General features: G+C 44.9%; 1 protein-coding gene across 1 annotated transcript in view; it reads left to right on the top strand.

Moving 5' to 3' along the window:
* The window catches only part of LOC147712642 (cytochrome P450 2G1-like), a 227,150-nt gene that overhangs the window by 92,370 nt on the left and 121,226 nt on the right, over nucleotides 1-13,554 (top strand). The window contains exon 4 of the mRNA XM_086923337.1: nucleotides 7,655-7,815. Within this exon, the coding sequence (XP_086779463.1) occupies nucleotides 7,655-7,815 (161 nt within the window). The remainder of the gene's footprint in view (nucleotides 1-7,654; nucleotides 7,816-13,554) is intronic.

Below are 13,554 nucleotides of genomic sequence, written 5' to 3'. Positions count from 1 at the left end.
ATTTAACTTGCTGTGCTGCTGGTCTGTACGTAATGATAAAATCGAACTCATTAAAAAAGAGAACCCACCGCATTTGGCGTGGCGTCAAAGCTCGCGCAGAGCGGAAAAACTCCAGATTTTTATGGTCCGTATAGATGGTAACTGTGTGTCGTGCTCCCCACAAATAATGTCTCCATTCCTCAAAAGACAACTTAACTGCTAACAGCTCCCTCTCAGCCACGGTATAATTGCGCTCTGCAGGCAGCAAGGTTTTGGAGAAATAAGCAATAGGATGCATATAACCTGTCTCGGCCACTCTCTGGGACAGCACTCCACCAACTGCACACAATGATGCATCCGTCTCCACAAAAAAGGGTAGAGCCGGGTCAGGATGGATTAACACTGGTGCCGATGTAAACGCCCCCAACAACCGTTGAAAAGCCCCCTGCGCCTCTGCAGACCACTCAAAGGACACCCCCTTTCGCAGCAGCTGAGTCAGGGGAGCCACAATGTCCGAGAAATGTGAGATAAAACGCCTATAAAAATTGGCGAATCCCAACAACACCTGTATATGCTTTACGGACGTTGGAACAGGCCAGGTGATGATGGCCTCGATCTTTCTTGGATCCATCCGAACCCCTCCGGCAGACACCACAAACCCTAGGAACTCCACCTGCGTGGTGCCAAACTGGCATTTTTCCAGTTTAGCATAAAGATGGTGCTCCCGCAACTTGCGCAGAACCTGGATCACGTGTTGCTGATGCTCGATCCCTGTCTCAGAAAAGATCAGGATATCATCCAGATACACAATCACGCTCCGATCCAGGAACTCCCGAAGTACCTCATTTATGAAATACTGGAATGCCGCCGGCGCATTGCATAGACCGAACGGCATTACACAGTATTCATAAAGGCCATGCTTTGTCTTAAACGCTGTTTTCCACTCATCCCCAGTTCGCACGCGCACCAGATGATAGGCGCCCCGCAAGTCCAACTTGGTGAACACCTTTGCGCTGCGAAGCTGATCTAGTAACACGGGGATGAGTGGAAGCGGGTATTTGTTCTTGACAGTAGCCTTGTTTAGCGTGCGATAGTCCACACACGCCCGTAAAGTACCTTCCTTCTTCGGAATAAAAAAGATAGACGAAGAAACAGGCGAACACGATGGACGGATAAACCCCAGACGCAACATCTCATCGAGATACACCTTCAGGTGCAACTCCTCCGGCTCAGAGAGAGCATACACCCTACTACAAGGAAGAGGCGCCCCGGGAATAAGATCGATCTTGCAATCAAACGATCTGTGTGGGGGCAAACCCTGCGCTTCTTCTGCGTCGAATACCTCCCTGAACTCCTGATATTGCAAAGGTACTGAGTCCATGTCAGTGGCAGCACAGGACAATGACAACTCCTTTTCACCTGCAACCTTATAGCAGTGCTTTAAACAATACGAGGAATCAAGAGACACTAGCCTTTGTACCCAATCTATCCTGGGATTGTGCTCCTGCAACCATGGCACACCCAAGACCATCCCAAAAGAGGGAGCATCAATAAGGTCAAAACACACCATCTCTGAGTGTCCGTTCTCACACACCAGACATAAAGGCACCGTCCGCTTTGTAATAGAGCCCGATGTCAATTCGGTGCCATCGATCGCCCGCACAGGTTCAGGCTGGTCTTTTACGCAACATGGAACATTCAATTTCTTAGCCAGCGTGATGTCAAGGAAGTTCCCTGTAGCCCCCGAATCTAATAATACCGATACCGGCACTCTACTCTCTCCACACAATACCAGATGAGCATTAATAATGAAGTGCCTAGGGGCCCTGTCTACTGCTCCAAGCACCTCATACTGCCGCTCCTTCCTTTCATGGTACAAACAGGCCACCCTCTTTCCATAAGAGGATCCAGAGGGTTTCACGGGACATTCCCTTGCAAAATGCCCACCCTGGCCACAATACAAACACAGACCCATCTCTCTCCTTCGTTTCTTCTCCTCATCAGACAAAGGCCCCCTTACTCCACCTATCTCCATTGGCTCAGACACTCCCTTTGTCTCTCCAGCTCCCAGGGACTTATTCTCGGGCTTCACAAACCCTCCCCGTGGCGCCTGATAACGACTCTTCTCCCCTCGTCTCTCCGCTAGGCGATGGTTCAACTTGACTACGAGATCGATAAAAGCCGCACAGTCAGTTGGGGGATCTACTACCTGTGAGACTATGTCCTTCAAATCTTCGGACAATCCCTGATAAAATAAAGAAGTCCTCTTATCTTCGGGCCAATGTGTCTCCGACACCAAGCGATTGAAGGTAGAAATGTATGTTAATAAGTCCTGACGTCCTTGCCGCAATTTCAATAATTCTGCGTCACTTGCCTGCATAAAGGCGTGTTTTGCAAACAAGCCACGCATCAGTTCTTTAAATGCAGGATAGTTGGTGAGTACCGGGTCATCCCTATCTACTAGGGGTATAGCCCACTGTGCCGCTGTACCAGCCAAGTATGATATTGTGAACGCCACTTTGGCCGAATCATTGGGAAAAGCAGTTGGTTTGCATATAAAGTGCAGTTGGCATTGATTCATAAATGTGCCAAATCTGGCGCTATCCCCTGCAAACCTCTCAGGTGGTGCCAATGGGACAGGAACAGGAGTGTTAACAGTAACTGCTACCGGTACCCCCCCACTAGCTCCCTGCCCTTGCCCACCAGAATATTGGAAAGTGGCTGGCTGTATCACCTGAGCCTGAGGAGTCCTAAGCTGCACCCTTTCCCTACTAAGCAGTGCCCCAACCTCTTGCTTCATAGCCACATTCTCTTGTCGCAAATCATGGATCTGGCTCTGGAGGGCAGTCAAAGCACCCATGACATCCTGTAAAGTGGGAGTCGTACCGGCCGCAGCCCCCACGTCCTCATCCATCGTCGCTCAGGCAGTGCAATTATTACGTGGGCTCGTTATTCTGTTGGCTCCTGCCCGACTATGCCCATGCACTGCAGGAGCGAAGAAAGCCCCGTTCCTCTGAACCTACCACTCCGTGGCTCACACCATATATAGTAACATGGGCCAACGGACTAGCAAGGGACAGGGGGCGGGAATGAGGGAAAGACAGACAAGGGATCCTAGGTCTTCTTTCCTAGGGGAAGGGTCCTTCTGCCGGGACCACGTTACTCCACGGACTGTATCACAGGGGACTGGCTAAATCACCATCTGCCACACAGAAAAAACAACAGATGTCAGCAGTTTAAATACATCAGTCCTCTTTCTCATCTCATGCACCCACATACCACCCCATAACACTCCTCCTTACCACTAAACACTGTGATAATCGCCGGGTGGAGTACTCCGTCCTGGAGTATATACGATGTCCAACAGGCAGGCAGGGGGCAAGAGGGCAAAATTAGGGGAAGTAAGGGCTAGGCGGCAGGGGGGGGGAATCACGCTAAAGGAAACTTGGGACCAATGGGGGTCAAAGGGAAAAGGAGGAAAAAGTCGTAAAAACAACTGAAAAAACCTCCGTTTAGTGGTCCGCTATGAGTCTTCCTGGCGTACCGCCAAAAAGGAGACCAAACCAGGTCAACACGGGGAAATAATCACAGCACAACACAGGCTTCGTTGTGCACTAGCCAGAACCCGGAAACGCCCAAACCGGCACTCCGCCTCCGCACAACGAGATGGATAGAATGCACAAGAGGCGGAAGTGCGGGGCAGCGTCAAAAAGACAAAACAACACCAGGAACCACCGGGTAATCCAGCCGGACCACCGATTCCCGCAAGAAGCGCCGGAGCCCCAGACACTCCTTGATCCCAGCCGGGATAAAATGACTCCAACCACACAGAAGGTAAACACAAACACAAAACGAGACAAAACAAAAGTACACAATATCAAAACCCAGGAGCAAACAAACAATGAAAAGGGATCAAGGGAATTCAAAAAAGAAGGGGGGACAAGGGATATCAAGGAATTATCAAGGGTCAAAAACGAAACGGGAAATATCACGAGCCCGTGATTGCTGCAAAGTTCCCAAGGTACTAATACAGCTCCCAGCAAAAACCAGGAACCACAATTCAAGATAACGAGCACCGGGACCAGGGAAAATCAGCCTTTTAACCCCACCTAGCATCACATGGGCTCTGTGTACATGGCAAGAGAAAGAGGACTACGGGGCAGGATCCTAACAGTACCTGCAAAATGCCGGGTGAATGTATGGTATGGAGTATCTTGTCTGACAAATTCTAAGAAATGACCGTAGTCCTATGTTAACATCTGAATTTCTTGTGTCATAAATTCAGCCTCTGTTTTATCACTGTTGGCCTGAATTTGCACCGAGGTCCCTGTCAACTCCAAGCTGATGTTTTCCCATATCGATAGATATTCAATAGATAGATAGGTAGATAGAGTGATAGATAGATGTTCATTGAACATAAGCGCAGTTGAAATAAAGATATAGAGCAACAAATATATAATCACTAAATATAAGCTCCATTAAAATAATATAGTGTTATTTCATTTAAACAGCAACTGAATATTTGAATTTAGGGTTCACCCTATCTTATTCTCAATGCCCTGCTCATGTCATGGCCTCACAAATTATGTCACAGATGACATCAGAAATACCATAATTGAATCCATCACCAGTGACATTACACTTCACTATTCTTACCAATCTCCTTAACATTCTAGGTGGTGTTTGCCAGCATTTTATAGGCACTAGGATTAAAATTCATTGAAAACCTAACCACTTTCACACCAGTTTTTCTCAGGGGTAACGTCAACAGACTTGGTTCCTGACTGTTAGAAATGGAGGGGTGGGGCGGGGGGGGGTTCTGGTTGGCTAGGGTATGCACCTAAGCCAGGCAGAATCTACCATTTTAGTCAGGAGAAGTAGGTTACACACCTAAAATAATCCATGCTCACCCCCTTGGTAGTTTTGCACAGAGCAGTCAGGCTTATCCCAGTTACAATGTCTAAAGTATATGTACACACAGACACACACACACAGTAACACAGTGAAAACACCACATATGTACTCCAGATAGAAAAATAGCCAATGTTTATCTGAATCAAACAAGAGCAAAACAACAAAAATCCAACATACACAACACAAGATATCACTGTTGAAAGATTCAATCAAGTGCATCTTTAAGAAATCAAAAATAGCTCTAACCGAGGCTATTTGTCGCGGTAAACTTCACACAACCAAAGACAGTCTGAATCCGATGGAGTGAGGGCCGGTTACAGAGTTGAGCAAACCCAGTACAGTAGCTTTGAGATGTTGTGCAAAACAAAGGTATTCAAAGCACCAAGGAGGTGAGAGGTTACTAAGGCCTGTGCAGCATTGGTTCCTTAGTGTTGCAGGGAAGGAGAGGCGTGGGTTCCTTACTGCTGAGGTGATGTGTCAGTTCCTTATTGCTGCAGAGGAGGTGAGGCTAAAGTGGCCAGTGCAGTACCTCAGGTCCTTACTGTGGAGCAGCATCAATTAGGGGTCGAAGGTCAAGCCGCAAGGCATCGGTTCCACATTGTCGATAAAGAAGCACTGGCGCTGGCGCCGGCTGGGCCGGGGCTACGGTGCAAGTCCGGGTGGTGCGTCATGCTTTTCAAAAGCAGTGCTCTCGGCTCCGGTGCAAGCAGTGGCCTTGATGATGATATTGGAGTTGATAAGTTGGTGTTGTCAGCAACCAGAGCTGTGGTGCAAGTCAGGGTAGTGTGTCATGCTTTTCACAAGCAGTGTCCTTGGCCCAAGTGCATTCAGCTGCATCCAAGCCCACATCAGAGGTGCTTTTCTTGAGTTGCAGCACAAACCACTTGACTCCAGGGTCCCAGGAACTGGATTTGGCACCACTTGGCAAGACAGGGCTGTCAGCATAAGAGCCCAAGTGCTGTAAGAAAGAACAGGTTAGTATTTGGTGGCCTTGAGACTTATTACCAGAATGTAAGCTCAACTCAAGCCCTTGGAGGACCTTGGAACCAGGATGTACAAGGCAAAGTCCAGTCTTTTCATTCCCAGGAACGAAGCAGAAAAGCAGCAGGTCAACACAGCAAAGCAAAGAGCAAAGTGACAGTCCCTCCTGACAGCTTTACAGCTCTTTTTCTTGGCAGAATGTGCTCAGCTCAGAAGTGTTCTGAGGATATAGTGTAACAGGCCCAGTACTTATACCCATGTCAGCCTTTGAAGTAGGCAAACTTCAAAGGAAAGTCTTTGTAGTTGATAAGACCCTACCTTTCCCTGTACTGGCTCTTGACACACTACAGGGGGATGGGGAAGGCTCTGTGTAAGGACAGGCACATCCCTATTCTGGTGTCAGTGTTAACTCCTCCCATCACTCTAGATCAGGAAGGCCATCAGCCTGGTGATGGGCCTTCAGGATATGCAGGGCACACTTCAGCGCCCTCTGTGTGCAACTGTCTAAGTGAAAGCACAAACAACCCACTGACATCCTGACCCAGATACGTATTCAGCAGGCAGGCAGAGGCACAGAATGATTAAGTAAGAAAATGCCAACTTTCAAATAGGCAATACCAACAAGGGGGTTGGCCCTAGGCAGCTGGACGGGCTGTATTAAACCAAGACTAGTCCTAGCCATCACCTTTCAAATGCTGCTACATGATTGTAACAGACTATGAACCAACAACATAATTGATATTGGCTTGAGGCCTTTATTTGCTGCTCATTTCTTTGTAATTTACTCCACATATGAATCGTGGGTCAGAGAAGTTAGATACGTTTCAGGCTAGAACAAATTACATTTAGTTATGCCACAGATCAAACAAAAATATACAAACTTTGTGGTGAAGTATTGTGATGTAAAAAACAATACATGAACAAGGGATACAAACCAGCAAGTTATACAAAAATTATGTCATCAGTCTTAATTTGCAAACAAAGCAGCTACTTGGATATTCTTTAACATCTACATTGTATAACTGGGTTAAGTAGCTGCTATCACGGGGATAAAACAATCAAACCCAGTAGTGAGACAATTCAAAAAACATTTCCACTGGGCGGAAAAATGTAATCAAATACAACAGTCCCCGTGTTGTGTAATGCCGATGCGTTTCGATTCCCAGGGTGGCTTGATTCTCTTCAGGGCATGGAGTGTTTTTTCTAAAAAACAAAGGGGGCATAAGTTGAACCTGTGAAGGAGCTCTGCACTTCCAATTTACTCAAACTACAAAATAATGCTTCATAGGTACCGGATCGATGTGAGTAAGCAATTTGTGTGTTGCAGGTGAAAAGATGCATGGTAAAATGTAAGTATCGCAACCTAGAAGGGATCTACCATCAGTCACATGTTGGGTTTTAGTGGTTTTCATTATTTTACGGCTGGAAGGAAAAAAGAAGGGGCACTTACTTGCGCCAATCGGGCAATACTTCTACCAATGCAGTAGTTATGCTTGTTGGAGGTAAATGTAAGTTTAGCTGAGCTTTGATGGGGCGATCTATGAATGGAAATGAGCACCACGTCATTGAATTGCATATACGGTATTATGGCACATTGTTGCTTTATAATTTATAGGCAACACTTACTTTTGCCATGCCGGCGATGTCGGATATTTTGTTCAAGACCGTTCCGTAGCTTGTTTTGATTTTACTGTGTGAGGCTGAGCATCCCTTCAATACCATGCTGCAGTGTCATATTTCCGCACATTGCAATAATCTGCTGCTTTTCTATTTTTCACAGGGTTGCCCTTTGACCCAACACTTCATGTAAGCAACTCAGCTTCCAATGTCACCTGTTCCGTCATCTTTGGGAAACGGTTTGACTATCAAGACACAGACTTTCTTGATTTACTTAGAATGATCAATGAAGTAGCTGCACTTGCAAGTTCATTAAGTGGCCAGGTAAATCAATGTTTCCTTAGAAAAGTTGTGGGGGATGATTACTGGCAAATGGTATAAAGCTGTCTATGTTGGGCATTTCAGTACTGCTTTCATCATAGGGCAGCCATGTCATAGTTTGGTTGCCGCAATACTCTTAACCCTTCCTATGCAAGTACTAGCTCTGAACTCAACGCAACAGATGGTGCTATTAGTTATTTTCTCAACTTTTTCTCCCAGGGCACATTTATCAAAAGTGAATTAAAAGTATACCATCAACCTCTTATGCTTACTACTACGCATGGAGCAAATTGGAATTTGGAATTCTGTGAGTCTTATCAATTTCTAATTTTTCTGAAAGGTTTAATTGTAAAAAAGACCAGGTATCAAGTAATCCAAGTATTGCCTGCAGCCATTGTCTACAACAGCCCTGGCAAATTAAAAATGTGCAGGTTATCCTGCCTTACAGTTTTCTAACTTGAGTAATAAGGCATACGTTGGCACAATTTTCATGGTGAGGAGCAAAACACTGTCAATTCTAACCATATTATCCTGGATCTTTATTCCATTGTCAGTGACTTTCATTGAAAGGCCAGCTGTATCTGTGCGAACATTTTTGATTTATAAAACAATGTTATCAGTGTAAGAACTTACTGCTTGCAACTCTTCTAATAAAGTTGTTAATGAAGGCTCATTAGAATCCACAATTTTGGATTGTACTGGTGGAGGAAAAATTGTTTGCTTGCGTTTCTTAGATGGTAGTAGACAAGAGATAAAAATAGCATCACAAACACTTTTAAAAGCAAAGAAAATGAAAAGACATAAAACATCACCAGAGTAAGCAACTGTGCAGCACCTATAACCAGCTGTGGGTGTGGTTAGGCCTCAGCCACGTCCTTTCCTGAGAAAATCTCCACCTCTCTGACAGGAAGTTTTAGCAGCTCCACACAGGTCAGCTCGATGCAGGGAGAAAGCTTGACAGAAAAGCCCTTAAAATGAAGCCGGAGCAGAGAATGTTTATCTAAAAACGAACGAAGACCATCAGAGCGGTGAGATGATTTTGAAATCATCCTTCCAAATTCTCAAAGCAGAAGGATCACAAAGGCCACATTTATAACCACAGCTTCTTAGCCGAGATCTAAGTTACGTGAATTCTTCGCAAATTTTAACAGTCTCCTTAGCAAAGTCTTGTATGTATGAAAATTGTATTTCTATTAACCATTAAATTCAGGACCTCTCTTGCTACTTGTTTGCTTACGTTTGTTAGATGTTGCTTTTAAATTCTTACCTTCCATATTCAAATTTCGTAGGCAAGATATAAATATAGCATCAAAAACACTTAGTTAGATGCAGCATTAGAGAATTTCTCGGCTCAGATTGGCTAGGCTGGTAGTCAGCTCGGTAGGAAGTCTGGGAGGGTGATTGTGCAATATGTAATTAAAATGTATTTCTGACAGCACTTTGCACATTATGTAGAAAGACAGCTTGACTAACTTTAGTAAAATTGACACATCCTCTATAAAACAAATCTGGATTGTCATACCCTAAACTAAATACAATCAAACTGATCACCGAAATGTGCAAACATAACAAAATTGCAGATGTGTCATGCATTCTTCATCTTTACATTAAAGTCAATAGAGAGAAAACCCGTTTGGACTTAAGTGCGAGCAGAAGTATGTTTTTTGTAAAATAATTTTACTAACGTTACTGCATTGTGCAAAGATGTGAAACCAATGCAGAGCAATATTTAATAAAAATGGCCTTGTGCTGCTCACTACATTTACACTAGTGAACATACAAGCTGTCTCCTTTGCATTTTGGTACAGAGGTGTGCGTTTGCTATCTAGCATACAATTTGTACGTGAATCATACCCTTCCAGTACAACATTCTATGCCTTGGCAAGTTTTTAAACATTCCACAGATTGGATCAGATTGACAAAGATGTTGTAAAACGGGGAGAAGCGACCAATGTTGCTTTTTTATTTATTTTTAATTTTTTATTTATTGAGAATTCATTGATACAAAACATATGTAGCAGCATAGAATATTTTCTTTACAATTAAAGCACATAGTACTGATAAAGGTATAATGGCTAGTAAAAACAGTTCGGTAAAACAGGGATACAGCTTAAAATGAGTTCATACAATATATATACAATAAATATACAGATAAATACATACTTACACATATATTATAAATATAAATATAAGTGGACCTAGCCTCATTCAAACTATTCCTGCTCATCCCTCCAGACTTTCAGGGGGTCCCACAACTTATTGCCAAAATCGCGCATTTTCTTACCCTTATAGAGATATAAGGTAGATTCAATATTATGTATACCAACCACATTTGGAATGTTGGGGCATTAGGATCCTTCCAGGCGGCTGACAGTAAGATGCGTAATACCGCCATGGCCAGAAAGATAAAAGCCTCAGTTTCCCTGTTAACAAGGGCTGTTTTACTATCGCTTCCAAAAATCAATACCGTCGGGGATAGGCTGATCTTTATGCCTAGCAGCCCCTCCAAAAATTTCTCAATCTCAGTCTTTATCAGACTGAGCTTCTCACAATAGAAGAACATGTGTAAACGATCACTGGGGCCTTTCTGACATCTGGGACAATTGCTATCTATCCTCATGCCCCAGTCATGTAACTTAGATGGGGTATAGTACAGATTAAATAAAGTTTTAAAATGTTGAGCCTTCAGGTTTGAGGACCGCAATATTTGTTTATCCAGCATCAAAGCTTTATCGAGATCGGTATCAGGATCTTGTAATCTATCTGCCCAAGCAACCTTGTGCTTCTCGAGGTCATCGGATATTCTTTCAATAAGGGCTTGGTATATGTTCCTGATCTTATCTCCCCCTCTTATCAAATATCCCAGCACTGGACATGGTGGGCCAGGAGCGATATCTGATATAGCATTTTTAAGGGTTTGTGAGACCTGGAGATATTTTAAAATTTGGCCGCTGGTCAAACCGAACTTCTCCTGTAGCCTGTTAAAGCTCAGTATGCTGTCATTTGGCATCACATCTCCAACCATCCGAATACCCAGTAGTTCCCATTGTTGCCAGGCCCCATCTACACTCAGGTTTGGTAGATACCCTGAGTTCCATAACGGGGTATACTTATTAATCTTGGGGATATGAAGCAGTTTCTGTAACTTTTTCCATAGATCCCAGGCGCTGAGCAGCCCCTTATGACTAGTTTTTCTCAACAAAGCCCCAACGGCCTCCTTGCCCATCAATAGCTCGTAGATTGACGGTGGTACGTATACGTCAGATCTCGGATCATATGAGTACCTTCTACTGGGTGCTGGTATAAATAATATAGACATCTGCGACAGCAAGCAAGCCCAGTGATAGAATCTTATATTTGGGGCTGCCAGACCTCCTCGTTCCTGTGGGAGGGTCATATACCTGGCTGCTCTTCTGACTTTACCATACTGCCAGAGAAAGCTGTTAAAAATAGACTCAAACTTTTTTAACAACCCTTCCTCAATTAAAAAAGGTATACATCTAAACAAACAAAGTTTGGGTAACATGGTCATCTTTAGTACATTAGTTCTCCCTATCAAAGATAAGTGCAGGGAATCCATCCGCTTCAAGTCTGTCTCGATTTTTTTTAACAGTGGAACCTAGTTATCCTGAATGATAGAGCCTGTTTCTGCATTAATTACTACCCCAAGATATGTCGCTGAATCTACATATCTTGCATCAACTTTAACGACCTCATTTGAGCAAATTACCTGAGTTTTTGACTCATTCAATCGGTACCCCGAGAACTTTCCAAACTCCCTGGTGAGTTCCACCAAAATCCGCATAGCCTCACTTGGCTCTGGGGTAGTGACTGCCAGATCATCGGCATACGCCAATATTTTAGTTTCAAAACCATTGGTTACTACTGGCGAAATTCCCTCATTCCCCACAATTTGCCTGATCAGTGGATCAATGTATAGTGCAAACAGGATCGGTGAACAGGGGCAACCCTGACGGGTGCCCCTGCTAATCCTGATCCTGTCGGAGCGCTGACCCATCAACTGGATGCGGGCTGTTGGATCTCGATACATGGCCTCCATGGCCATCCGGAATTTTGGGCCAAAGCCTCTGTCTATCAGAACATCCCACAAATATAGCCACCTGGCGCAGTCGAACGCTTTTTCAGCGTCAAGGAGATCATGGTGACCCCCCTCCCCCCAGAAGCACGGGCCTCAAACACTGAAATTGCTCTCCTAACGTGGTCTGTCGTTCCCCGGCCGGGGATGAACCCGTGCTGCCAGGGCGAAACGAGCCCCCCAATGATCCTCCCTAACCGTGCGGCCAAAATCTTTGCGTACAGCTTGTTGTCTGAGTTGATCAGAGAAATAGGCCTGTAGGACCCAGGATTCTCCCTTGGCTTTCCCTTTTTATGAAAGACTATGATGGTAGTGTCTTTCCATGTTTCCGGGATCCTGCCCGTACATATGATGCCGTTAAATAGGTCCAGCAGAATTGGAGCCAGCTTGCCTGAGAGACACTTGTACAACTCAAGGGGGATGCTGTCTGGCCCAGCAGCCTTTCCAGAGGCCAGTTCAGACAGCGCCCCCCGAATCTCTTCCAGTGTTATGTCCAGCTCCAACCTTACTCTGTCCTCTGATCCCACTCTGGGCCCAATGTCCGGATATCTGCCAAGTGGGCGCACCTCACCCGTTTCTTCCTTGTACAAGGATTGATAGAAATTTGCAAATACTGCAAGGATACCCTGTGGTTCCACAACCTCCCTTCCATTCTCTTGAATGCTAGTTATTGTATTTTGAGTATTACCTTGCCTGACCCTTAACGCCAGCTCCTTCCCTGCCTGCTCACCCGTCTCATACACTCTCCTCCTATAAGTCCAATATTCTGCTGCTGCTTTCTCTGCCAGTTGTTTTTGTATTTCCGCTTTAATTAGGCAGATACTGGTTTGACTCTCTTTTCCTTCCTTTCCTTGTGATAGATCTTGACAATGCTGTTCCTCTGCCTTTACTAACTTTTTTCCTGGAATGAGCGGTATAGCTAATGACAGTTTCTTGATGCGCTATATCTATTGGCATCAAAATATTCTATGGTCCATTTTTGCATATATTCCACAAACTGTGCATCTGACAGGAGTTTTCGATTGAATGTCCAAGCCCTGCAGTTCCTAACCAATGCTATACCATTGTATGAGATTGCAAGCGGACTATGATCCGAGAGGACCTTGGGGAGTTTCCTGATACTTTACTTACTAATTTCCGTAGACAAAACAAGGAAGTAATCCAACTTGCTATACCTCTGGTGGGGACAGGAAAAATATGTGTGGCATGGGTCATTAGGCTCCTTTGCCTCCCAGACATCCCTTAGGCCATGGGATGACATCATAGACCGAAGAGCCGTAGCTACCCTGGGTTTTCTGCCAGCATACAAACTCCCTGCAGAAAGGTCTATAGAAATATTGAAATCCCCACAAACGAGGATGGGGACTGGCCAAGTAGCCAATTCTTCTTCCAATATTTCAAAAACCGCTGGGTCATCCTGATTTGACCCATAAATACTGCAGATTGTGAGGCCACACTCCAACTCCGCCAGGGCCCATCTACCATGTGCATCAGACTTAGCCCGTTTCACCGCCCCCAGCATAGTTCTCCCCAGAATCACAACTCCTCTTACTGTTGAGGTTTGAGTAGAGCATGCCAATATATTGAACCCCTCAGGCCTGAGGAGCTGCTTCTTAGCCCATGGTAGGTGGGTTTCCTGTAGGCAT

The sequence above is a fragment of the Lissotriton vulgaris genome, chromosome 5 (assembly GCF_964263255.1).
Source record: "Lissotriton vulgaris chromosome 5, aLisVul1.2, whole genome shotgun sequence".
Lineage (NCBI taxonomy): Eukaryota > Metazoa > Chordata > Amphibia > Caudata > Salamandridae > Lissotriton > Lissotriton vulgaris.
This window is presented reverse-complemented; position numbering and strand designations above follow the sequence as displayed.